Raw genomic sequence first — 27,552 nt, 5'->3', positions numbered from 1 at the left:
GTGCTGATGAGAGGTGTTACCTCGAAACCGGTCCGGTCCTCGGATGCTTGATTCCGTTCTTGGAAGGACATTCCTTTTGTAGTTCGGACTGGACTGTTCCCATGGGGCCAGGGTCAGAGCTGATTTGCATACCGCCATTGTCTAACCCGGGGTGGTGTGGAGTGCAAAAAAACGATTGATTTGGGCCCAGATCTTTGGACTGGGTTGAGTGTGTGACATTGATCCACATTCGGTCCATCACCTGTTGTTTTTGCAAATTCCGCCCTAAGTGCGCTGGGGATGCCCAGACGTGGGTCCCAGGCACTCCACACCACTGGAGTCAAGCTAGCCGGGCTGATGAGAGGTGTTACCTCGAAACCGGTCCGGTCCGCGGATGCTTGATTCCGTTCTGGGAAGGACATGGCTTTTGTAGTTCGGACTGGACTGTTCCCATGGGGCACAGGGTCAGAGCTGATTTGCATATCGCCATTGTCTAACCCGGGGTGGTGTGGAGTGCAAAAAAACGATGGATTTGGGCCCAGATCTTTGGACTGGGTTGAGTGTGTGACATTGATCCACATTCGGTCCATCACCTGTTGTTTTTGCAAATTACTCACTGCAGCTGAAGCATTTCAGCTCTATGAATTAACCCCCTCCTGGGAGGGTTAGCGCTTCCCAGAAAGAAGACAGATTTACAACCCTTGCGCCTCTTTTACGCCACCGTTGCGTCACTTTTGTGACTAGCAGTGGCTCAAAAGATGCGCCATGGTGCGGGGTATTTACAACGTGACACTTCACGTTGTAAAGCCCTGCGCCAGAAGTAGCCGTTCCTGGGGGGGGGGGGGCGTTCCGGCGCAGGAACGCCTCCTAAAAGTGGCTGAGTGAAATCTACAAGATTTCACGCAGTCACTTTTGGGCCCATGCTGCGTCAAAACCCTGCGCCTGCTTGAAGCAGGTGTAAGGATTGACGCAGCATTCTACACATAGGGCCCCCCAGAGCATTGCCGGAGCTGCGTCGCGCAATTCAAGCAATACGCCACTTTTACGGCACAGATGCGTGATGCATCTGTGCCATTTGTGCCCCATGGTGCGCCGCATTTTAAATGCGGCGTATCCATGGTGACGGAGCTGTGGCGCACAATAACTGGCTTATCCCTGCTGATATGCAGGGATGCCCCAGTTATTGTAAATATGCCCCCAAGTTTCATTTAAAACTACACAGGCAGGCGCGCAAAATGCCAGCCAGCCATGTGTTCTTTTAAACAGATTGCAAATTGCTTGTCTATAAATAAAGAAGCATGTTCCCTTTTATTATCAGCCATAGATTATTCAGGCAGTACTAGAACACAAGTAAAAGGTATTTCAATTTATAGTTGCTCTTCAAAGTATGCATGGACAAGTACTGACAATACAGCTTTAGGTGACTGCTTATTTTTATACCGCCTGGGCCATCAAAATAATGAGCTGGTAACCCTAATCACAAGACTGGAAGTTTGTTGCAGGATCACCACATTATTTATTTCCTCGACCCTGATCCCTGGTTACTGCCATTTTAGCAATAGTTTAACACATTTGAGACCCTACACTGTCGTCAATAACATTCTGAGTTACTTCAAGTGTCTGGGAATGCACCTTGCATTCAGAAAACTCGCTTCTCATTCTCGCCCTTCACTTTCACGCTCCCCCTGCACTCACACTGATCACCATGCATTTACACCATTCACCCACTTAACACATTTGAGACCCTACACTGTCGTCAATAACATTCTGAGTTACTTCAAGTGTCTGGGAATGCACCTTGCATTCAGAAAACTCGCTTCTCATTCTCGCCCTTCACTTTCACGCTCCCCCTGCACTCACACTAATCACCATGCATTTACACCATTCACCCACTTAGGTAGTGAGGGAATTCATGAAGGAGGTAATGTCTCCCTTACAGTCCCTCTTTTGGCACTCACACTGATCACCATGCATTTACACCCTTCACCCACTTACCCTGCACTCACAGTGATCACCTGCTCTGCACTTGCAATGCACTTGCACTGTCCACCCTGTACCTCACCCTGCAATCACACGAGCACACTACTCAAGCTGCTCTCAAGTGACACTTCACTCACCTGTCCCCCTCACTGCTCAATCTGCAATCTCACTCAAATGAGCTCATCACTAACCATACATTCATTCGTCCCACTCTGCACGTATATCTGCACCCAAATTCAAACGGTCACCTCGCTCACCCTGCAGTCACTCCTCTTACCCTACTCGCAAACTGTTGCATGGCTCACTGTGCCCTCACATGAGCACTCCTGCCACCCACACAGCGCAGAGGGTTAAAGTGCCTGCTCCATATGATGTGTACCATGCAGATCACAGAACTAAGTGTGAGTAAACAATGAGTAGCGCTATAACAAAATAAAGAGAGATGAGGTGCATCGTTGGTGAGTGGAAGTGAGGGAATTCATGAAGAAGGAGGGAATGTGGGAGGGGACACTGTCTCCGTAACAGTCCCTCTTTTGGCTGAAAATGTCTGCAGATTTTTCAGCTTTGAGAGAAACTGCTCTCAAAACTCTCTTGCATTTCAGCTTGTCTTATTTATGTGAGATTGGGTTCTCTGCACTTGTGGTATTAAAGGCTAGGGGGCAGATTTACAAGCACCCTGCGCCACCAGTACGTCACTTTTCGTGACGTACTGGTGGCGTAGGGGGCTCCTCCATATCTACAAGGACGGGAAAAGCCACCCAGCGTGACTTTTCCTCTCCTTGTAAACACGGCCCTTTCACACAGAGCACTTTGTTTTGAAGGGTTGTTCCATGGGTATTGCTGTGGGTGTTCCCACGCAACACCCATGGAACAAGACACATCTCCAAATCTACGAAGAATCGTAAATCTGGAAATGCGTCTGAATGCTACGCCACCCTAGAGGTGGCTTAGCGAGGTGCAACGAGGAGAAATGTTTTCATTTTTCCTTGTTTTTCCCTCTTTCAATGTGTGCTGCATTCTACAGCATACATTGAAAGAGGGAAATGCCTGCAGTGATTGTTTATGTGCAGGAAGGTGCCCCTTCCTGCACAAAAACAATCTCCCCACAACGCAGGCATCCTTGCACCATGGTACAAGGATGCCTACGCTAGCGCATGGCTGCAGTAGTGTGCGCCAGCGCAGGGGAAAGCACAGAGATGCATCATATTCTTGTAAATATGTTGCATCTCAGTGCTTCGGAAGTGCCGCAGCCAAGAGGCTTGCGGTGCTACGCTGCGGCACTTCCTTGTAAATCTGTCCCTGGATGTGGAGCACAACCGGAGGATGGCAGTAGCAAAAATCCATCCACAGATTGACCGTCTGTGGCGAAAAACAGGCACACCCGTCACATTTATGTTGGTGGTGTTATCAATCAATGTCATGTGTAAAACAAAGCATCCTAGTAAAAACAATTTGTGCACATTTTATCTAGGAAAATATTGGTTTGAGCTATGTAAAAATCTGTCATTTCAGCACACACACTCACAAACCTGCACTTAACTAAACACTCTTATTATGGTGAACATTATTTGCTGGATATGGCCCAGGATATGCATGCAGCAGTCAATTATGTAGTGTACCAGATTCAAGAAATTTCTGTCAGGTGTTGAGGGGGCCCAACAGCTAAAAAAATTGAGTTGGGGGGGCTCGACCTACAAAAGTTTGAAGACCTCTGCTCTTGATGATATGCTAGTGTGATCCATCCATGCTCAAGTAACCACTTCTCTTTGACCCATTTTAATTTTATATGAGGATATTTAAGTGTTTGCACCCATTCCTGGTGGCTGTTATGTCTGTAGCTTTGTGCTGGCTCCAAGAAAGCCTTTGATATAAAGCTTCCTTTGCGGCTAGGTGGGAAGTTCAGTTCATGTATAGAAAGCAGGATTTAGGATGATTAAACAGTGTTCTCTCATCAAGCAGTTAACCCCTCTCTTGCACGATGCACAGTGATTTCCTGTGATGTGTGACTCAAGTAATACTGTTTGTAATGTTCTTTGTCTGTTTTGGAGGGAACCCGTTTTAAAAAACAATCTGTTGGATCAGCAAAAGTCTGGCATTTACAATCTTACGTCTGTAGTTTGTGTGTCTAGTTCAACCTAGGCTTTTCACCCAACACGTGGCAGGTAAGGCCACTCCTATGTAGATCAGAGTTGCACAGCTAAACGTCGCAAGACCTTATTAGGCCTCTATTCTTGTCATGATGCAGTGCCTACTTCTTCATTACCTCTCTGTTGAATATTTTTTACTTTTTTATTTAATTCTCTTGGTTGCCCTTTACCTGAAAATTAAACATGATAAAATGATGATCCACTTATTCTGTTGCTCTGTTTCTGTACTTTGTGAACAGCCATGTGTTTCATTGATATATGATTTAGCAGATTGCAGTGGTAAACGTTTTTGTTTATTTTTGTAGCTCTTCCTGTATTTTGTCATGGGAAGTGATGTGCAGGAGGGTCCTGAACTTGAGATCCTGGTGGAAGAGACAATATCTGTGAAGGAGGTAAAAACTTATAGCCTTTGGAGCTGTACATTTGTAAAAGGTCAAGACTTTGATTTAGTGTATGTCTTGACCTTGCCAGCCTTCTGAGCCATCTATTTCTAGAGGCCAGAGGATCTGAAGAACTATGCCAGTCCCTAGATCCATCAAGGATAAAAGGCTCTGTATTCCTTTGCAGTTAGGCCCCATGAACTAAATTCTTATCTGTCCCTGAGTCATGAAGTCCTAAGTGTAACAAGACCTAATTTTCTGTGCAATATAGTGAATTGTTCTAGGTGAAATGGCCCATATGCCTGTTCTGTTTCACTGTCAATCTTTTTTCATCCTGTCCTAAAAGGAACACAATAGGTATTCTTTCATTAATTAAGTGAAATGAAAGTGTAACACGCCCCCTTTTCTTTTTTTCCGCTGACTGTAATTATCCATCCCATTACTCTGGGTCATCTGATGCTACATTAACTTAAAGATGGTGAAGGAAAGACCCTCCATACAATTTCCGTAGGACAGATCAGGGGTGCATGTCCCAAAAATTCAAATAAAGCTACCAAAAGCACCCTAGTCCTTCAGAGTGTTCGATCAGCTTCAGTCCTAGTTTTAATGTAAAACAGTGTTCTAGATTTTTGTTTTGACCCTAAATTATTATTGGAAGTCACTTCCTAATAGGATGCTGGACTCTCACCCACATTTATGTGGCATGGTTTATCATCAAGTTTGCTCCTAGTCCAGGGAGCATTTGTCCTAGGTGACCTCCTGTGTCCTTGTTTTTGGAGCTGTGGAGATGGTGGGAAATTCTACACTGGAGGGATCAGTTAAAATTGTATACAAGTATTCTTATCTTCCTATCACATGACCAAAAACACGAATGCCCTAGAATGTGCTATCGGGAACCTACACAGTTTGTATTCAAAAGTCAACATTTTTCTGCATTGTGATGTAAAGCCATGTCTTGTTTGTGTCAATTTCAGAAATAGGTGGATCCCTATGTGGTCAAATCTGTTGTCCAAAAATTATTATTGTCCCTTCAATAACATAGCATAATGCATAATGAAAATTAGCACCTTAAACATAAGTGATTTGTCACTACAAACACCAAACTTTCGAGCAGTTACTTAATACTGGTTCCCTTATCCTAATTTGGAATCCACCTCATGCATACGCACCTCCAAACATATAAGGCATCACACCATGCTGTCATGGTAAGTTCTTATATTTTTCAGTCATAGTAGTAAAAGTCCCACTAAAAACAGCATTGTCTTCTCACCTTCAGTAATAGTAAATTCTACTCCATTAGTGTAGAGAAAAGCAAATCTTCAGATGCTGTGGTTACTATTTCAAGAAATCTATTGGTTTTTAGACGAGAAGCTTTTGAGAGAAGAGTATCAGGACCCAGTACTAGCTCCAGCCATTATTTTCCTTACTAGTGATTACATATAGTCTGGGTACCTAATGCTTCTCTGCCACCCGATCGTAACTGCAGATTGTGGTAATCATCGAAGTAAAGAAGGGGCGTTGCTGAATTATCAAGGAATTTCAGCGTCTACGTCAGAGCACATATGGTTGACTGGATCTGATAAAAGATTTTCAAGATGCGGGCGCACCCTTTTTGTAAATTAATTTGATTAATAACCATTAATTGCTTCTTGACCTTTAAGAACTCCTCTACCGTCTGTATAATTCCCTGCGATTTTGGCATTGTTTGTTTGAATACTTTATGAAAACGATGTACTCCTACAATGAATTACGTTTTCTTCTGATGAACTCCGCACATGGTTTTTAGCAGAGGCTTAAAATGTGTCCTAATTCTATGTCAGGACCCGGAAGCAAGGATTAGGCTTAACTTTCTTCACTTTTATTCATTCGCAGGCTTTGAAATTATAAGACTTCAACAATAAGCTGAATTTCCCATAAATCCTTGGGGAAACACAAACAGTCCCTCCAGTCAGGACGCTGCACTTCCATATAATAATCCCGGGAGGAGACTCTCTATCCCCCTCTTTCTTCACTGCTCCAGCAGCCTACTGATAACTGCCTTTGACATTCTCTGGTATTTCGGCTTTAATGTGCTCTTCTTTGCGGCCGTAGTGAGTGGGGGACGTAGGAACCCTGCTGGTTTACATGCTGCAGTGTTTTCAATTGCCTCTGTGTACATTAACTTGTTTTCCCTTCAGTGTGGCCCCGAGAACTCTCTCGCTCCTACACGGGCGCTTCAGATAGCAGGCTCTGGTGCCCGGTGCAGTCAGCAGACCACTAGGGGGCACTGAACGCGCCTAGCGCGTCCCAGGGGCTGGCGTGTCAATTTCACTCATCGGCAGACTGAGTGAAGCGCGTCTGACAAGGAGTCTGTTAAGGGGGACGTTTTCAATTCTTTTACTATTGTTGACAAATAATTGCAGAGCCATCGTCTGAAGAATAACACCCGTGGGGCGGATAAATTAGCCTCATTTGGAGGAAATAAAACCCAATATAACGTAAGGTGTTGGTCCCACGCCTTCAGTGTGCATATATTTTTCTATCTTTGTAGGCGAATTTCCGTAAACTGTCACAGGGCTGGCCCTATTATTTGCTCCCGATGATATAGGATCAAGCATCCGTATGAAGAGTTATTTGGAGGACGAGGATGTAACCTACCTCCCCATTGATGATCAGTTTTGCAAAGTCATGAATGCCTCAAACTTTAAGGCTGTTTCACAGGTGGTTGCGCCCTTGGAGAGGAAAATGTAGATTTTTCACAGCCTGGTGGGCAGAAAATCTAGATTTTATTAGACACTGAGGCTAAGATTATGCAAATATCGTTGTATTGCCCGCTCACTGCAACAACAATAGGAAGAATTTAGAGCTTTTAAAAATGTCAGTAAAAGAACTCCAGAAATCAATAAGTAATATTAAAATTTAATGTAGTAGGATAGACAGCACAGCAACATACACTGAGCCTCTGCAAGGTTCCCAGTGCAACTGATACAAAGACACTTAACGTTCTACATGAACATTCTTATGGAATGAGAAAACTGAATAAATAAAAACACATTGAGATGACATGTATAAATAAATGTAACAGTCAGTCAAGTATATTGCCCAGTAACCAGTGTTGCCAGATTGGACTATTTCCCGCACAATTGGGCGACATTTTTCCCGATTGTGCGGGAAAAAACCCATACCTGGCAAGGGGCTACTTTTTGGGCTGGAATTAGGCCAGTGTGCGCAATTTTCTGGCTGGGGCGGCGCCAAGTCCGTGGCGTGAGCCTATCATGGCGCAGAAGGTCCATTGTCATTGACAAATGAGCGCGCAGCGCGCTCTAACATCAGTGCAACACAGTGCCAATCAGGACCTGCCTTTGCGCACTTGACCCCACCCTCTACCTTCCCATCATCACGAGTCAGTGAATGTGTCAACGCGAGCGACACGTGATTTGTGAAATTGTAAGTGCAGCCAAGCGCTGCACTCCTGCAACACTTGCACATGGGCAGCGCTGCACCAGAGATCACCACCACCTAGCTTGGTAGTAGTGTGTGCGAGCCGATGTCGGGTCCCCAGGGCCGTCGATCTTGTAGCGCGCGAAAGTGCTACCAATGACGGCCCTGGGGGATCATTTTGCCCAGCCCCCGCGTGGTACCTTAAATGCTGGGGGTGACACGTGCTCACGTTGGTCTCTCAGCGCAGGCGATATTGAAGTGTGTCTGGATTTACTCATTAACACTGACACAGTCTCGTCACTGTGATAGAGATACAGTGAGACACTGAGGAAATCCAATGCGGCAATTGGACTTCAAGAGTCCCACTTCGGGAGACCGATGGAAGTTGGAAATCAGCCCCGGTAAGCAGAGAGGCAGAAAGGTTGATGATGTTGACGAGGGTGGAATTATTTATTTATTTATTATTTATTATTTATACAATTTCTAGAGCGCACTACCACCTAACCGGCATCTTGGCGCTGATAACTCTGAGACCATATCAACACAGGAGGGGATCAATGCGCAGGCCTAGTTCTTAGGGAATAGCCAGGTTTTAAGGTTCTTTCTGAACGCAAGCAACTCCTTGTTTTGCCGCAGTTCAAGAGGTAAAGTGTTCCACAGCCTGGCTGCAGCCACCCCAAATGTTCTGCCCCCTGCCCTGACTTTGTTGAAGCGTGGTACTTTTATTGACATTCCTCTCGAGGAGCGGAGCTCTCTGCCCGGAACATACCACTCAAACATTTGCTGAAAGGAGATTGGGCCTTTTCCATGCAAGGCTTTAAATAATAGACACAGAGATTTAAATGTAATTCTCTGTGTCACGGGCAGCCAGTGCAACTCCGAGAGTGCTCCAGAGGCAGAGGTCCGCCTTGACCAGCCTAATACCAATTTAGCCGCGGCAGATTGTACCCGCTGTAGCCTGTCTAGCAGGAATTTAGGGTACCCAAGGAGTAGAGCGTTACAATAGTCTACCCGACTAAGTATGGTACTGCGTGCAATCAGGGCACGAGCTTGATGTGGTAAGAGGGGAAAAATCTTCCTCAAAGAAGAGGGCTGTGAATAAAAAGGGAGGAGCACTAAGTGAGGAATATTATATTGGAGAAAGACGCAACTGCACCTAAATATTGTCAAACCCCCAGTGCTATGTAAATTTCCACCAGCGACTATTTGAATATTGTGAATCCCTCTAAGTGCAACGCAGGCCTCCATGGATACTGCGAGAAGGCAGCCTTAATACTACATGCCCCACCTAAATTACACGAAGCCCTGCATACATGAGTCCCTTGCTAATACTGAGCAAAGTCACTGTGCATACTCTGTCACCCAGCGTGACTCCCCCACCCCGCCCCCTTCCTAATACTGAGCAAAGTCGCTGTGCATTCCTTGTCACACAGTGCGACTCCCCCACCCTGTACCCGCTCCTAAATTCAGTGCCAACCGACCCCAAAGTCTCTACGTTTATCACTTTAATCCCTACAGTTGATTCAACTTCTAAGATTCTGCACATTATTTACTAATCACTGTGTTCTGGTGTGTTAATCCAAATGATCAAACTGAACTACACCAAGATTACAAGTCCTAGAATTAACGAACTAAGTAAATTAAGTATTAAGCCAGAAAATATCTGCTTTTGATATGGACTATTGCGATAACCTTAATATGTCGCTATACTTCATTAAATATACCTTGTGTGTAGCCCTCAGCTCCCACTGATTACCCTGTGACTTTCCTCCGAATTTCTTAAAAAAGAATGTTCTGGGCAGCCAGGGGGTAGCCTGCCCGAGGGCATCTTAGTGGTTTACTACACGTACAGTTCCACTCAAGGGCCATATTCAATCCTGGTCTGCAGGCTTGTTTTTCTGTATAAATGCAAACAGTACACTATGATCGTACAATAGGTTGCTGTGTTGTGAATAAACATGTTTGGAACAAATCCATGTGTTGCTCTGCAGTACACTTTGGCATGTAATGCATATGTGTCCGCATTGCTCTAGAGTGTAAGGTAAAACAAAGATTCTTGCATGAGCCAGGTGTTTAGTGATTTTTTTACAGATGCTTTTCGTTAAATGAAAGATCGAAAATATACAGTGGAAACTTGTTATCGCGTGAAGATGCTGTGAGCCCTATTTATTTTTTTTAGCTGTTTTTTATCATGCTGACTAGACCGCGAGTTAATGGGAGTGCTTTATTTAGGTGTATACACAGATTAGTACTTCCTGTTACAGTGTTCATGTCATTGTATAGAATAATGTAGGGTGCCATTTCACTGTGACAACGGGGTGTGTTTAATTGACCATTTAGCAACATCTTTATTGTTCCTTACCAGAGAAGCACCTCTGGTCGAGGCGCAACCCTTCATTTATGCTCTGGGGCAGAGCGTGGCGCGCTTGACTGGCTCTAGGCAAGGTATTTTTTGTATTGCAAGTACTGCTAAACCTTTGCCCCCTTCCATCCCTCAGCCCACACCCATGCTGTGCCCCTAGGCAGACATTGCCACTTCCCAGGATGGAAAACATATTCGCTGCCCTCCACGTGTGTTGTGGGGGCAGAGTGGACGATCTGGCTGTAGTAGCGTCTGAGCAGCATTTGCAATGTCCCAGTGCTGCTCAGTGCATGGGTTGACTCTTGAAGCCTGTCTCTGGCCTGTTAGCAAGCAGTTTCAGGTGAGCAATGGCCAAACACAGGAGCAGGAGGCACCGTCTACATACTGCTTACATGCTATAATTTGCGTTGCCAGCAGCAGAAGTGTGAACCGCGACGCTGAGAACCGGTGACACACTGTGGGCACAGTAATGAACAGGTCTTTAAAAAGTAATCGAAGCGTAGCACTGTGTTTTATTTTGATGTATATTCTTCTTTTGTTTGTGCAAATAATTATCTTGAAAGGTGTTCTTAGCGCAAACAGGTTAAATTATTTCTCTTATAAATAGCAATTGCTTAAACTTCGGCCATTTATACATCGGAAAAGAGAATCAACTAAAGTTATTTTGAAAATGATTCTTCTATTACACTGCAGCCATTTGGTTAGGAGAAAGGCTGGTTAAAAGGAGTTAAGGAAAAATAAACTTGCATGAAGAAAACACTTGAAAAAAATCATCTTAAGAGGAAAGTTACACACACATGTTAAACAAGCTGTTGAAAAGACTTGGGGAAGCTATTCTCTTTCCACAGGTGCCCAGTTAACCCCCTCCCACTATCTGTATATGAAATAGAATTTACATTCATCCATAAAATGGTTTCTAATGACTATTTCTGCATAATTTGTGAGTTGCGACTGTGGGCTGTTTTTTGGGCTGCGTTGGTCTGCATTGGGCTTATTTTAGGCTTATACTTGAGCGGCTTTGGCTGGGGACGGTTCTCAAAATCTGGCAACACTGGCAGTAACATGCAGCTATCTTCCTTCTTTTGTTGCTGCTTTCAAGATAAGTACACTCGTTTTATATCCTATATTTCGGCTAAGACTTTGCTGTTTAGATCTTAGTTTAGAAACCCTTTCTTAAAAGGGCATAAATTATAGATTTACTATAGCTTGGAGCATTATCAGATGACTTATGTTGTATAGCTCGGGCTTGTTTAACCTTAGATTTTAGTAAGTAATACTTTTAAAATTGTACAAACATTTATATTCACCATTTGGTTACGTTATTTTGGTAGCGGTAATTACTTATTAATCTTACCTGGTTTACTTTAGCCCTCATTAGGGGAAGTGGTTGCTGGGGCATTGTAAACGATGCGGCTGAAGTGGACCTCGCTCACGTGTAGCAGCCATCACCCGCATCCGACTCCTCCACTGCAGCACGTCTTCACGCGCCGCCTGTATTCAGGCTCAGGGGTACACACTGGCTTTTCTTCACAGGCTGGTGCCCCTCTGCATCTTAAGAGGGAGCCGGTCTGGTTGCAAATCTGATGCAACCGGGAGGGGGAACAAAGGTTTCCAGGCTCTCCAGTGCAGCGCGCTCCTTAGCAAAAGCCAAGAGTTTTTTCTGCCTTGAATGCCTCCATTTTTAAGGCTGTTTCAGAGGTGCTGGCGTCCTTTGAGAGGAAAATTATGCAACTGCAGGTGCATCCGGGACCGCGAGAGGCAGAGACAGCACAAGCTGCGGGTTTTTCGAGCGGAGCTGCAAGGAGCCCCTCTTCCAAGCCTCTGGGTACCCGAGGAAAGTTACAAAAAAACCAAAGGAAGGTCCATTTTCGACCGACAATAGAGAGTAGGCCTTAGCCACCTCTTTCACCGAACTCACCTGGTCCTGAAGAAAGCCGCACCGACCCCTTGGGCGACAAAGGCTGAAACATGTCGACCATCTTTGTACACAGGAGGATTGAATATGTATGAATCCTAATAATTCTTCTTACACGTATTCAACCGTATCCTCCATTGCCAATTCAATCCCGACTAATAAAGTTATCTCTTTCCCGGCAAGATTGGATTGCTTTTAATTAGAGCACTGTCACCTCACCAAAAATCACTGATCACTACTGTTTTAACCTAGGGTGTTCTCCTCCGGGTGGAGGGTGCATACCAACTGACCCCGTGATTCTGCACAGACGTGTAAACAAAGGCGGAGAATCAAGATACACCGCCCATACCACCATGATTGCACGTGTATGAGGGTCTTTTAAACAAGGGTCATTCTAGTTAGAACTGTACCCAGGTTACACAGGACAAGTGATCCCCCCTCCCCCTCTTTTTGATTAACAGTAACTGAAGCCAAGGAACTTGGTGGGATCACGGATTTTCCTTCTCCCCCTCTTTGATCACTACGGTGCAATACACCTGGCATTCGAGCAGAGGGAAGAAGCTTCTGGGCCCCTGGCCTCCAAATCTTTAGGGCAGCCGGCTACACCCAACCTAGATGGTAAGTGCAAGAGCGCAGACGTCCCAGGAGTCGATCTTGCCACCTTTGCATGCCCTAAAAAGGCCTTTATGGACTTGCAAACCCTCCATCCTGATTCTCAGGTTCCTAGTACCTCTAGTACTATCATCTTCTCCCTCTACCACATTTACCCTGGGGATGGAGATTACTCTCCCAACACCTCTGACGTAGATGGGGACCTTAGCAGGCCATGGCACCTTGTGGCCAGTCCCTTGCAGTCCAGTGATCCCAAGCCAGACACTGCTTCCATGCCCTCTGACTCTGACATGTTAGACCCAGATGACCTTTTACATCCACGTTCAGTGGATTGGTGCCCAGCACCCAAGGTGGTCCCCTACATAGTGGGCAGATTCCAAAAATCCCTAGACCAGGAGGTAAGGAGCTGCCTATGTACCGAATGCACTAGGCCATGTTTGGAGGGTAAAGTGGCCCTCAGTCCCAGAATGTAGACACCAAGACGGCCACTTTTCTGGCAAAATGTGTCTGTGATCCCAGAAAGGCATAGATCAGTCCTTGCGCTCATGCCAGGTAAGCTTCTGGACATGACAGGAGCCCCAACAAGATACTGCACATGAGGGAAGATGCTAAGGATTCTGGATCCCTAGTCTCCCCTTAGGCCTTGCCCAGCTGGGCCCAAAGGTCCATACTTGTCCTCTGGAACGCCAGCTGTGTGATCTCGACAAAGCGACATAGCTCGCTCCTGATTGAAATAGATCCGAAACTGGGGGAGCTGTCTGCTTTTGGAGGCGGTCCCTCCTGTAGCCCAGGGCAGCCTCTTTGGGGACCCATTTATTTGGCAGTTGGGAAAGTTGTTCAATACTTTCAATGCTTTAGACAAGGCCCAAACATCAATCAAAGGCATATTTACCCCCTAGGTTTTTGCCAGCCGTGGTAGAGGGCGCTCGACCAGCTGCGCCTTTCATCAAGCCTCTGCTAGAGGTGTGAACTCCCGTCATGGTCAATGGCAAGGCTCCTCAAAATTTTGAAACTTCTATTCAAAGAGGACCTACCCCTGTTGCCGGGTTGCCAGAGGTGGTTCCAGCGGCACCCGTGACTACAGAAACTCTCAAGTTGATGGTACAGAACTAATTCTGAGGGGTAAAGCTTGGGGGTCAGTTGGTGAATTTTCTGCAAAATTCTTCAGATGTGTAGGTCCACTAAAACGTAAAAGGTTTCAGATAGAATTCTATGGTGTTTCCCTCTCAACCACACAGAGCAAAACCTCTGGTTTTCTTGCTGGACCAATCAGAATTGATAGAGCTAAAAATCAGGCTGCTCTTGGAGGAGGGTGCTATTGTTCTGACCTTCCTATTTACCTCGTGTTTCCTCAGCAACCTTTCCTGGTGGAAAAGAGGGACGGATGCCAAAGTCCAGTTATAAACCTAAAATAATCCAACAAATGGCTTGCTTACTATCACTTCCAGTTGGAGGGTATCCATCTTCTCAGGATCATTTGCAAGTGAGTGATGGGAGAGGGCTGCCTGGACCTGAAGAACGCCTACCTGGTGATATCCATCTTTCCTCCTCACTGACACTTTTTACAATTCCAATGGAAGTGACAAATATTCGAGTTCACCTCCCTTCCTTTCAGTCTATCTTCTGCTCCATGATGTTTTAGCAAGGTATTAAAACCAGTAGTCGAACATTTGAGAGTTCGGGGAGTGCTGTTGATAGTCTACCTGCATGATATCCTGATCATAACTAATTCCCATCACGCCTGTTCAAACACTTGCAAATGACTATTGACCTACTGGAATCTCTCTGTCTGTGGTCAATGAGAAGAATTACTCCCGCTCCTCCATCCCAATCTCTGCAAAGCCTGGGGTTTGTAATAGACTCTGTCAAAGCTACCCTCAGTTTCCCATCTTGCAAATTGATCAAGATAAAACACAAGATCAGAAAAACGATGTCCAGACCACAGATATTGCTACGTTAGCACGAATCGTGGAACTCGTCTCATCCTCGATACAGGCCATCTCCCAGGCCCGGTCCTCTATTAAGCATTACAACACCTGAAGATTTCCCATCTACAGCTGGGTCTTACCTATTACCAATCAGTTCCCCTCTCGGAGGCCCAGGAGGAGCTGCAGTGGTGGGTTTTCCAACCCAACCATGTCATAGAATCGGATGCCAGCAGCTCATGTTGGGAGCTCACTGTGGGGAAATTGCCACAGGCGGAAAATAGTCTTCCGCAGAACAAATCCGCCACATAAACTGCCTGGAATTGATGGCAGGTTCTTTTGAAGTCAAATGTTGTAGTCTGTCCTTCTCAAGATAGACAATTTTGCGGCGGTGCACTACATCAACCTCCCGGGAGGAAAGAAGTCGAAAAGTAGATCGGATCTTCCTCGAACATCGTGGAATTGTTGCCTAGCCACCCAGATCTCAGTGTGAGCAGAACACTTAACTTCTCTGGCAGGTCCAATCAAGTGGCAAACTGGCACTCCTGGCATTGGATGTCAGCCTGTGTAAACTACACCTGCAAATGTTTCAGCTGATTCAGGACAGGTGGGGCCCCTTTTCCATTGATATGCTTGTCTCTCGGATGGATTGCCACCTGGACAGGTATTAGTTGGCAACTGGACCCCAACGCCATGTCAATAGACACGTTTCTCCAAGATTGCAGCAGGGTATGCGCTTCCACCATTTGAGATGATAATGAGGTTAGCCACACAAGTTCGGAGAAAACGGGCAGATCTGGTAGTTTTCACCCAGTTTTGTATGTCTCAAGTCTGATTTCCAGCTCTGATGGAACTTTCTTGGGATTTTCCAATTCTCTACCCATATTTCCGTATCTCTTCCAGGATCCTCAAGGCAACCCTCATCACCTTGTCCTAGCAGGCCCCCTTTTTCTCATGGCCTGGAGGATTATTGGGATCAGTGGAAAGTCTCAGGCATTTAACAAGAGGCTGACTCTTTTCTAGCCAAAGCCGCGGCAGATAGCCCAAATAAGATACCGTTCTGCCTTGTCTAGATGGTAGGATTGGGGTCTCCAACACCAAGTGGATTCCTCGGGGGTGGTCTTTGGTCCCGTCTTGAATTTTCTGCCGTCTCTGGCCCCGTAAGGTTTGGCCTATAGGTCAATAAATACATTTAGATTGGCTATTTCAGCAGGCCATTTGCCGCCAGATGGTCACCCAGTTGGGGAACACCCTTTAGTCTGCAAGCGCCTGAGGGGCATTAGGTTATTGGTCCCTCCCAAGGTCATATTTTCCACTTTATGGGGCATAAATAAGATTCTGTATTTTCGCAAATCATGGCCTTCGAATGAAAACCTGTAGAGGAAGCAACTATCGGCAGAGTTAGCCACCTAATTGTCCTTGATTTCCTGCCGAGTGGTCTCGGATAAACGAGCGTTGGATATAACAGATAGAGTATTCACCTGAAGGGGTGACTCTCCATATTGTTCAGAGTATTTCAAATATTGCGTCATACACAGCTTTTCCAGATTTTTCCAAAACTATTCAATGTTAAAGCAATAAAGGCATATTAGGCTATGACAGAGGACCTTCATCCTTGCGGAGAGAGGCAATTGTTTATCACTGTCACTAAACTTCATAAAGCGGATTCTTCCTCTACTATTGCCAGGTGGGTCAGATGGATGACGCAAGAGACTGGCATTGATATCTCCTGGTTTGGAGCTCACTCTGTGAGAGGGGCCATGGCTTATAAAGCCTTTTCACTGGGAGCTAGACTAGAGGACTTCCTTAATACAGCAGACTAGTCATCAGATTCTGCTTTTAAAAGGGTTGACTTTAAACCAGTCTCAAATCTGGCAACTCTAGTGAAGGAAAAGATTTGAACTTGCCTTATCTTCGCCTCTTGGTCCAGCCATAAAATGAAACATTTCCTAGCTATCGTAGCGAAAAGTTTCAATTCCATTAAGGACATGGAGGTGAGGATTGCCCCATCCAGTCTTCTAACATGGTTAGCAGACCCACCCAACGAAATATGAGACTTTCAGTATGCGCTGGTATTTTAAATGTGTGTAATTCATGCATATGATGATTTATTACGGTTTATCTTTTGACATGTTTAAGTTGATATTTCCAATCTCTAGATTGATATTTAAATCCTAATCATCTGAAAACAGACCTCTTACACAATAATTTCTTTCTCAGGAGCAGAACCCAATAAACAAGTGAATTTTGGAAAAGCAGCTATGTTCGCAGGAAGAAAGAAGGAGACAGAGTCTCCAGGGATTATTATATGAAGTGCAGTATCTTGATTAGATGGACTGGTTTCTTTTTTCTTAAGGACCTATGGGAAATGTAGTTTAATGTTGAAATCTTATAATGTTAAAGACTTCTGGTGAACAACAGTGAAGAAAGTTAAGCCTTATCCTCCCCTCCGAGTCCTTAATCCAATTAAAACTTTCCGCTACAACAGCTAGATAATTTTTAATTCTAAGGTGGTGCTACCTTGACCATTCCTTTATCAGGAAAGATAGACCACTCTCAATTGATGATTCTCAGACTTTAAGTAATGAAGTCTTCCTCCTTTAGAAGCTCGTAGGGGCTCCATTCTTTAAGTATGTCATGCAATACTATAAACATGTTGTGGGTGTAAGGGGCTTGTTGGTCTTGCCCCACTCATCATCTCCTCTTTATTTGTCATATTATCAGACATCCCAAGGCAGCAAATGAGTTCCAGTGTTTACTTTGAAGGAGGGAAATTTATTATCTCCCAAGTGCGAACACTCCTATTTGGTCACATGCCACACTGACACTTAACAATGCAGCCCCCAACTTATATGCACCCTTATTTTGTTAGTCCTTATCCTTACTGACTGCTGGTTTATGCTTACTTCTAGTGTCTGGAGATGATGCTGGCAAAGGCTGGATTATCAGGTTAGTCTCAGTTGCTCTAATAGTGGTTGGGAAGGAGATAGTGGAGAGTCCATATCGTTTTTATTAAGTTTACTTTCTGGATTCTGGTGGATTGTGGACGGTACCTTATCCAGTCCTTCATTGACATGGGCAGAAATCTCCAAGCATACGTAACCAACCTAATGAAGTACAAAATACGCTGTGTAATGAGTGATATGTGTGTTTCTGCCTCACTGTGTTTGAAAAGTGAAGTGTATATTTCGCCTTAATTTTTGCATGTGATGTGACTTTTTGTGGATTGGGTGTATTTATGTATGGATGTGTTTGTCTGGTGTCATTGTCAGCTGTCTTCATTTACCAGATTTCATTTTTTCAGTAAATGTTGACTCATTCATACCTTCTGTTTTCAGTTGTCATTTTTCTATGCTGTCCAGTAGTTCTGTTTCAGTTCTTACCATTTTACACCTATTATATTTGAAGTTGTCACCTATCCCCTTCTGCTGCTGTTGATGCTTACAGGTCATATTTAAGTTGTCACCTTTTAGTTCTCATGGTCATCGTCCCTTTTTAATCTGTTTTCCTACCTGTATTTTGTGGTTGCCTTCTTCTTCCATATTTAGTTTTTGGCATCATCCCTCATTCGGTTATCCGCTGTTATCATCTTCCTGTCTATTCTGCCATGATTGGTTGTCACCTTTGTTCATTCTGTTTTCGCTGTCACTGTGTGACATTTTCAGTGTAGTAATTCCCTCCTTGTGTTCTCTATTACATTTCTGCAGGTGACGATGGATGGCATTTGAGGAAGATGGACTGGTGCTATGAAGCTAGCGAACCCTTGGATGAGGTGGTATGACAAGCAATTAAATTATTTATAACCATCTCCATCATAGTTGCACCTTAATATTTATTTCTCACCCACATGTTTGTACTTTATTTAGAAAAAAGACCAAGTATTGCCACCTGACATCCCCATTCATTATGACTGTGCTTCCTAGGTTGCACTTAGAAAACAGTTTGGAACTCTGTAGATTCCCTTGCTGTTACTTTGAGGGTAAAGCTCACCCATCGCTTTGCAAGAGACTGAAAGATCACCTTTATCTTCCTTGGAGAGGGAAAGGCATGTCCTTCAAGGGTTGGAACCATGATGTTTTGTTCTTCACTATTAAGCAAGCCTTGCACTTCAGAAATCACAGTCTTGTGCATCACCAGAGTCAAGCAGACGTGCATTTCACTAAAGAAAAAAAAAGAAAGTACTTTTGTGTTTCACTTTTGACAAGTAGTTCTTTTGCTTCACCAAAGTGGTATAAGTAGCCTTGTGCTGCACCATTGAGAGAAATCATAAGAGCGCAAAAGTAGCTGTGTTGTGCATCATTAAACATGCAGGACGCATGGCCAACAAATGACCAGATCCCCTGTGCTTCTCCAGGAGGGACATAATAGCCTTGTGCTTCTCCAGTGAGTGACAAGTAGGTAGTAGTGGACCTCACCACAGAAGTAAAGAAGTAGTAGTATGATTCACCCAGCATGGAAGAAGTGGCCTTGTGTTTCACCAGGCTTCCCCAGAAACTATCAAACTAGTCTCTCAAGTATAACCAGTAGACGGGGGCGTGGCTAGCCAGGCAGCGAGATGGCCGCTTCCTAAGCGAGCTCCGCCACCTGGGACAATAATCCTGCTTTAATCCTGTTAAAACGCAGAACTGCGGACAAAAACAAATTCCGAAGAGGTGCGGACACCTTTGGGCAGCTGCCGCTGAAATTTTGTGGACTTTGGTGCTGGTGGCGGGTATCTACTGCGACGATCTGCTGGCGCCGAGGCGGGTCTGCCGGCGGGCCGGGACGCGGACTGCGGATCTGGGCTGGCGAACAACACTCGAGGCCGGGGCTGTGTAGGCCTGTCGCGGAGATGCCGCAATCCATACACGGGGGTGGCAGAGCTTACACCATGCTCGTCTGGCCACGACCCTAGACCCTATTGCTCAACCGAGATGACCCATACTGGATTTGCGGCTGCAATGCTTGGGTGGGGATGCCTGGAGACCCGGTGAGATCTGTGGTGTGCGCCATTTTATGTGCTGCGGACTAGCGCGCCCGGAGGGACAGGTCGGCTCCCGCGGAGGCTCGGCACTGCCGGGGACCCCTGTAGCGACCCTTCACACCTCCTTTGGTCTCATTTAAGTGATCAGTGCAACAGGGGACGGTTTTAATTGTGAATACGGAACCATACAGACTCCAGGTCGCTGTTGCTGGCTGCGATTTCTGGCGTGGGCGTGTCTGATGTCCTGGGGAGAGCGCACACTACTTCAGACCTGGCTTAAGTGTGACCGACTACACCGGCACTTGCGCGATTTTGCACTGGATGCCACATCATCGTTGCTGCGCCATGTCACGCCATATGCGATCAAGGGGCGCTGCTGGTAGGATACTGCTGGCTGCCTAGGCCTTACTTGTCTGTCTGCTGCCGCCATTTCGAATTCGGGACTGGTGAAACACGGCAGGAACCTGCGACAAAAGAACGGAGGTGGGCGACTGTAGTTTGTGCTGCCACTCTCCACCGGGTAAAAACTGGGCATTTTGCTGAATCCAGATTCCATACACCGGGTGGAGATAACGCCTACGGCGACCAGCCGGCATGGGGATAAATGACAATAAGCAACCCAAAATAACATTTGAGAATAAACGGTCGGTTAAGCAGGCCGTCCTAGACCCAGTGATCCCCGAGGCTACCGGAGGAGATGCGCTAGATGATAGCCAGGTGGTGGACATCCGTGCACTCATGATGGAGGTGCGCTCCAGCTTACGCAGCATAGACACTAAACTGAATAACCTGACCTCTCAGCTCGACGCAGTAAAATCCCAGGTCACCACTCATGAGACGCGACTGGATTGCTTGGAAAATCGTCACACAGAACACCATGAGTTTCAACAAGAAACAAAAAAACATCTCTCAAGCATGAATAAACAACTGGAGATCCTACGTGCTAAGAATGACGATTTGGAAGCGCGCTCCAGACGCAACAACGTCCGTATAACTGGAATTCCAGAGACGACGGCCATATCCAAAATGGAGGTATTTGTGACAGAGCTCCTTCATGCCATCTTCGATCCCCACCTCTCCCCTGTGTTCGCAGTGGAGCGTGCACACAGGGCACTGGGCCCGAAACCGTCGGTGGGAGGTACGCCCAGGCCCATCCTCGCCAAACTCCTTAACTATCAAGATCGAGATCTGATGCTGCGTCTGGCGAGGGAAAAACGGAAGATTGTGCATCAAGGTAACACCATCAACACCATTTCCTTTTATCCTGACTTTACGCCACTGGTGCAGGCGGCACGGCGTGAATTCCTACAGGCCCAAAAATTACTGCTTCAGGCGGAGATACCTTATTCACTGTTATATCCCGCCAAGCTAAATGTATCTTACGATGGCACGTCTCACTACTTCACAGATGCTAAATCTGCACTCAAATTCGCCAAACACGTCTGTGGCTCTAAAGCGAAAGAGTCAGGGCAGAAAACGACTACTGACATGGTCATTTAAGTGACAATGATTGACGCTTGCCCACGTATTGCCAGTGTTAGCCAAATGTTTGAAATGCTCCTCTTCCACAATGCCCCCTGGGGTCTTGTAGTTTACACCTCAGTCTTTGTTAGACATGTTTATTTTCTGTTTTTGAGGTAGCTGTCCGTGCGTCAACCGCACTTCTCGATTTTGGAGATAGTACACACATATAAATGCTGTTTAAAGTCCTGCTGATGCGTATAAATATTTCCTCAGCCACCCTGTGCAAACGGAATTGTACGCGTGTGCTGCCGTGCCTCCGAGGGGTGGTACCCACTGTTCTATATGATCTACTCTTGTAGTGGATTTGGGGGGGATTTGACACAACCTGTTTGGGGGGGTTGGAGTGGGTGGGGGGAGGCTGGGGATTGTTGGGGAGTTTATTGTTGACTGGTTGTCTTTTCCAATACCTACATTCTGTAGTAGGGGATCTCTGAGTATAGTCATAATCTAGTGAATAGTCCCGCCCATGTGCGTGGACCCCGGCAATCAAAAATAATCTCTTAAGTTGTCAAAAATAATGCAGAAACTGCAAGACACTTAAGAGAGAATTTAAAGACAAATAATGCAGCCTATATCCACAGGCTACACTGTCCAGTACTTCAACTAGAAATTCCACCAAAAAACACCACACACAGCACAGCCTGCTAGTTTCTACCATAGAGAAACTTGCCTCCCCCAGTCAAAGACTCAGGAATGATAGAGAGGAAGGTAGGGACAGACAAGCCCCATAGGCTGCCATTATGTGGCTTAAATAGGATACTGTGCCTTTAAGAGAACTTTCCAGAACTTCTCCCAGTATCCCAGAATGCATAGCAGGTCCCTCTACTTTCAGTTCTTTTTTCCGGCTCCTGCTTACAGGACCCTGGCATTGAGCTCTCCCTTTTTTCAAGGGTTTATTGGATTTTTTTGGCACTTTTGAATTCTAAAAGTGTTGCAGTTTAATTCTTGGTGTTTTCTCCTCCTTTTTTGTGCTGTTTTAGGCGTTTTAGGACCCTAAAATGCCTGGCCTGTTTGTTCAGTGCCCAGCATGTGGGAGGAAGAAGGCCAAGACTGACCCCCATGATGTCTGCATCGTGTGCCTCCCTGAGGATCATGTCCCTGAGGATTGTACCATCTGCCAGAAGTTTACTCCTCGGACTCTGAGGGACAGGATGAAGATCAGGCTTTCTGGCCTTGAGGAGAGGCGTCTGCAGGCTGCAGGTGGGTCTGGGCAGGTTGGGAAGGCTCCCTCTGCCTCTGCTGAGGCCTCTGGGGGGCTCCCCGGAGGCAGGAAGTCCAGCAAACAGTCCCGGTCTCCGTCGACGTCGATTGCATAGACGTCGAGAGGGATGACGGCGGTGTGCTCCCCTTCTCCCCGGGGCTCCGGGTTGAGACGGCGTGACGGCTCGACGTCGAAGATCATGGAGAAGTCGCCGTCGAAGCCACCGTCGACGTCATCGTCTTCGTCGAGGTCTTCTTACCGACGCCGGAGACGTAGTGACAGGCATCGGCGCTCGCCGTCGAAGCGGCATCGGCGCTCGCCGTCGAGGCGACACCGTCGATCGCCGTCGAGGCGACTCCGTCGATCAGCGTCGAGGCACCGGTCGACGTCGAGGGGCTCGAGAGCATCAAGAAGACGGCGACGTTCGTCGACGAAGACGGAACGCTCGACGTCGAGAAGGCGGCGTACGACGTCGCGGAAGAAGAGATCGACGTCGAGGAGTCGACGATCGACGCCGAGGAAAAGAGGGTCGACGCCGAGGAGACGGCGATCGACGCCGGAGTCGAGGAAACGGCGTTCGACGCCGGAAAAGCGTCGCTCTGCGTACAGGAGTCGGTCAGCCTCTCCGAAACGACGCAAGAGGGACTCTAGTCCCAGAAGTCACGCTGCTTCAAGTGGAGGACGCAAGAGGAAGCGGTCACCGGCTGATGGGGCTGGCTCCACGCACCCTTCGCCTAAAGGGTCACCGGGCTCGGTGTACTCTGAGGTGTACACTCCATCTCGGCCCAGGACTCCCACTCCTCCCCCTGTGCCTAAGGAGGACCCTCCACCCAAACCTCCGCTGCCTTCAGGAGACCCTCCTCCACCTCCGGTCCCTCCGCATGGGCCCACCCCGCAGCCGAAGGTTCCTCCTCCGAGGTCCACTTCCCTGCCGTCCCTGCCTGTTCCTCCTAAGGGGACCCCAAAACCGAAGCCCCGGGAGGAACCGACGAAACCCCGTGAGGAACCGAGTAAGACCCCTCCACGTAAACCGAAGGAGCGGCCACGAGCGGGCAGGTCTCGCTCTCGCTCTGGGAGGAAGGAGAGATCGCGACGCAGATCATCCACGAGGTCGAGACACCGCCGTAGGAGGCGCGAATCTCGCTCGCACAAGAGGTCCTCTGGGACCAGGGATTATTCCCCTACCCTATCGGGGTCGCCGGACACGAGTGTCCCCGATAGATGACCTGGTGGCGTTCCATGACGTCCTGTTGAGGGGCGCTGCGAAGTTGGGCATATCCCTGACGGTGCCTACTCCGAAGACGTCAGTCATCTTTGAGACTTTACATCAAAAGCACCTGTCTCGTCCTCTCCTACCTCTGGTGCCGGGCCTGGAAGAACCGGCTATGGCTCTGTTTCTCACCCCTGCGGTGACGAAGGCGGCTCCATCAAGATTACTAAAGAAGTACCGGGCTCCCGACTCGGATCCGGCCTTTTTGAGAACGGAGCCTCCGCCTGACTCTGTCATTGTGACGGCGGCCCGCAAGCAGCATGCCACCACTCCGTCCTCCACGGTTCCCCCGGATAAGGAGTCAAGGTGGATGGATTCGGCGGGGCGAAAAGTCTGTGGAATTTCCGCTACCTCCATGAAAGCGGCGAGTGCAACGGCGCTGTTGGGCCGATACGACCGCGCCCTCTGGGACTCCCTCGAGCGCTTTGCGGAGCATTTACCTCGGGAGCAGCGTGAAGACTTCATGGAAGTACTGAGTGAGGGGATGCTGGTGGCCAACCAGATTATCAGCGCGGCAGCGGACTCTTCCCTGTTGGCTGCTCACGGATTTTGCCACAGTCAACCAACGGCGCCACGCATGGCTCCGGCTTACGTCCCTGAAACCGGACGCACAGCAGAGGGTGGCCAATCTGCCGTTCTCCGGTGAGACACTCTTCGGGAAGCATGCGGACGATGAAATGGCCCGCATGAAGGCGGAGGCCGAGACGCTAACGGCTGTGGGCCTGGAGAAGCCTAAAGAGACCAAAAAGCAGTACCGCCCCTTCCAACGGCGGTTCGGCGGACAAGGCCGAGGACGGGGACAGGCTTCGGGGCAATCGCAACAGCAACACCAGTTCCGTAAGCCCTTCCAGAAGCGCCAGAGGGGCAGAGGTGGCCAGCAGTCGGCCCCAGCGCCCAAGGGCCAGGCTGGGTCTAGGCCCTAGGAACTTACTTCCCCCGGATCCGTTACCCACTCCGGTAGGGGGAAGCATTCAATTTTTTCTGGCAGAGTGGAGAAAAATTACTCAGGACAAGTGGGTGCTGAATATTGTTTGCAATGGATACAGTCTGCGGTTCACCAGCCCTCCTCCGGCAATTCCCCCAGTCAGCTCGCAGTTTCAGCTGCGCGAGCTTCAGGCGGAAGCAGATATCCTGTTGAGGAAAAGGGCGATAGAAGACGTACCTCTGTCTCAGAGAGAAGAGGTCTGTACTCCCGGTTCTTTCTGGTTCGCAAGAAGGACAAGAACGAGTTCAGGCCCATTCTGGATTTGCGACAGGCAAACAAATGGATTCGCAGAGAAATGTTTCGCATGCTGTCGTTGCATCAGATTTACCCTCAGTTGCAACAGGGAGATTGGCTATGCGCCATAGACCTACAGGATGCTTACTTCCATGTGCCCATTGCACACAAACACAGGAAGTTCCTGCGGTTCCAAGTCGGCACCAATCACTATCAATACACAGTACTCCCATTCGGACTGAAGTCTGCGCCGAGAACGTTCTCAAAGTGCATGGCGGTGGTAGCAGCGCACCTGAGGAAGAACAAGGTGTTCGTCTACCCGTACTTGGACGATTGGTTGATCAAGGCATCCTCCTTCTCGGAAGCGCGAGCACACTTCCAGAAGACGTGCGTTCTCTTGAACAAGCTGGGGCTGCACATCAACATGGCCAAGTCTGTCCCGACTCCGGTCCAATGCATACAGTACTTAGAGCCTCCATCAATACGCTGTCAGCAAGCGTGTCTCCTTCGGAAGAGCGACGATTATCACTCCTTCGGAAGGCTCAGGCTCTTATGACGACTCCATCTACAACGGTGAGGACGGTGTCTTCTCTACTGGGATCGATGGCCTCTTGTATCTTCCTGACGCCACACGCACGGCTGCACATGAGACCGTTGCAGGAGTGCTTGGAGGACCAGTGGGATCAGAGGAAAGGATCTTGGGACGACAAGATCCGACTGTCGCTGCATGCTCTTCAGTCTCTGAAGTGGTGGTGTTCGGCGGGGAATCTCCTCAGGGGGGTTCCCTTTCACAAGGACATTCCCACACAGACTGTCGTGACGGATGCGTCTCTTCTGGGATGGGGAGCGCACTCCGGGACTCTACAGATTCAAGGCACGAGGTCACCGATGGAGGCCACGTATCACATCAATTTCCTGGAACTCGGGGCTGTTCACTTGGCGCTGAAGGCCTTTCTTCCGGCCTTCCAGACCAACTCTCTGCTTGTACAGACGGACAATACCACCACGATGTATTACCTCAACAAGCAGGGGGGCTTGAGATCACGCACTCTGTCACAGGAGGCGCAGACGATCTGGCACTGGCTCCTAGCCAGAGGACTGACGATAACGGCCACCCATCTTCCAGGTGTGCAGAATGTTCAGGCAGACGCACTGAGCAGACTGGTTCAGGAAAACCACGAATGGGTCATAAACGACGAAGTACTAGGAGAAGTCTTCGCAAGGTGGGGAACTCCAGACGTAGATTTGTTCGCCACCGCCGAAAACAGCAAGTGCAGAGACTTCGCCTCCAGGTACTTCCAGCAAGGGACGCTGGGGAATGCGTTATGGATCGACTGGACGAACAGCTTTCTGTACGCCTTTCCTCCCATTCCCCTGATTCCGGCGGTGCTCATCAAGCTGGCCCGGTCCAGAGCTCGGATGATACTCATCGCCCCGGAGTGGCCCAGGCAGTGGTGGTTCACGGACCTACTTCACCGGTCTCTCCTTCCTCACATTCGGTTGCCGTGCAGGCCGGACCTTCTCACGAAGTTCGGGGGACGGATGTTACACCCCAACCTCTCGTCTTTGAGTTTGGCGGCATGGCTCCTGAGATAGTGCAATATGGCCATCTGAATCTGCCCGATGATTGCATGGACATACTGAAGGAGTCTAAGAGACCTTCCACTCGGACTTCATATGCTTACAAGTGGAAGAGGTTTTGTATCTGGTGCCAGTCTAAGAACCATGATCCTACGACCTGCAAGGAAGATGTCATCCTTCCTTACCTTTTACATTTGGCGCAGTCTGGCCTTAATGTCCATTCCATTAAGGTACATCTTGCTGCATTGACTGCCTACAGGAAATGCCCTTCACAGACTTCCTTTTTCCAGATCCCTGTGATCAAAGATTTTCTGGAAGGTTTGAAGAAAGTATTCCCTCCTGTCAGGCTTCCCTCGCCTTCATGGGAATTGAATGTGGTGCTGTCCAGATTGATGAAGGAGCCTTTTGAACCTATTCATAAGGCTTCGTTGCAGCACCTGTCCTGGAAGGCGGCGTTCCTCGTGGCCATTACATCGGCCCGCAGGGTGAGTGAAATTCAGGCGTTGTGTTGTAATGAACCTTATACTGTATTTCATGCTGCTAAGGTTGTTATGCGTACTCACCCTAAATTTCTTCCCAAGGTTATTTCTGATTTTCATGTCAACCAGACTATAACTTTGCCTACGTTTTTTCAGAACCCTTCATCCCCAGCGGAGAGGTCTCTCCATTCCCTGGATGTGAGGAGGGTGTTGAAATTTTATCTGGATAAAACCAAAGATATTCGTAGGTCTGACCAGTTGTTTATCAATTATGGATCGGTCAGGACGGGTCTTGCGACCTCTAAGCAGTCCATCTCTCGGTGGATTGTGTCCTGCATACAATTGTGTTATCAGAAAGCTAATAAGACCTTAGGAGGTAAGCCTAAGGCTCATTCCACCAGGGGCAAAGCTGCCACGACGGCTCTGCTCCGTAACGTGCCGATTGCTGAAATCTGCAAGGCAGCCACTTGGAAGTCGGTTCATACCTTTGCTAAGCATTACTGCCTGGACACTGACGCCAGGGCAGACGCTCAGGTTGGGCAGGCTTCGCTGCGGAATTTGTTCGCACAGTAGTGGCGTTATGTATTTTTCTCCA

General features: G+C 47.7%; 1 protein-coding gene across 7 annotated transcripts in view; it reads left to right on the top strand.

The window, feature by feature from the left end:
* The window catches only part of USP40 (ubiquitin specific peptidase 40), a 703,484-nt gene that overhangs the window by 367,590 nt on the left and 308,342 nt on the right, over window positions 1–27,552 (top strand). For 5 of the 7 annotated variants that reach the window (XM_086956273.1, XM_086956267.1, XM_086956274.1 and 2 more), the window contains 3 exons: window positions 4,412–4,498; window positions 17,633–17,669; window positions 18,428–18,495. In XM_086956273.1, coding sequence (XP_086812399.1) covers window positions 4,412–4,498; window positions 17,633–17,669; window positions 18,428–18,495 — 192 coding nt within the window. The remainder of the gene's footprint in view (window positions 1–4,411; window positions 4,499–17,632; window positions 17,670–18,427; window positions 18,496–27,552) is intronic. The other 2 variants (XM_086956270.1, XM_086956272.1) reach the window with 1 other exon arrangement.

This window comes from Lissotriton vulgaris, chromosome 2_1 (genome assembly GCF_964263255.1).
Source record: "Lissotriton vulgaris chromosome 2_1, aLisVul1.2, whole genome shotgun sequence".
Classification (NCBI taxonomy): Eukaryota; Metazoa; Chordata; class Amphibia; order Caudata; family Salamandridae; genus Lissotriton; species Lissotriton vulgaris.
This window is presented reverse-complemented; position numbering and strand designations above follow the sequence as displayed.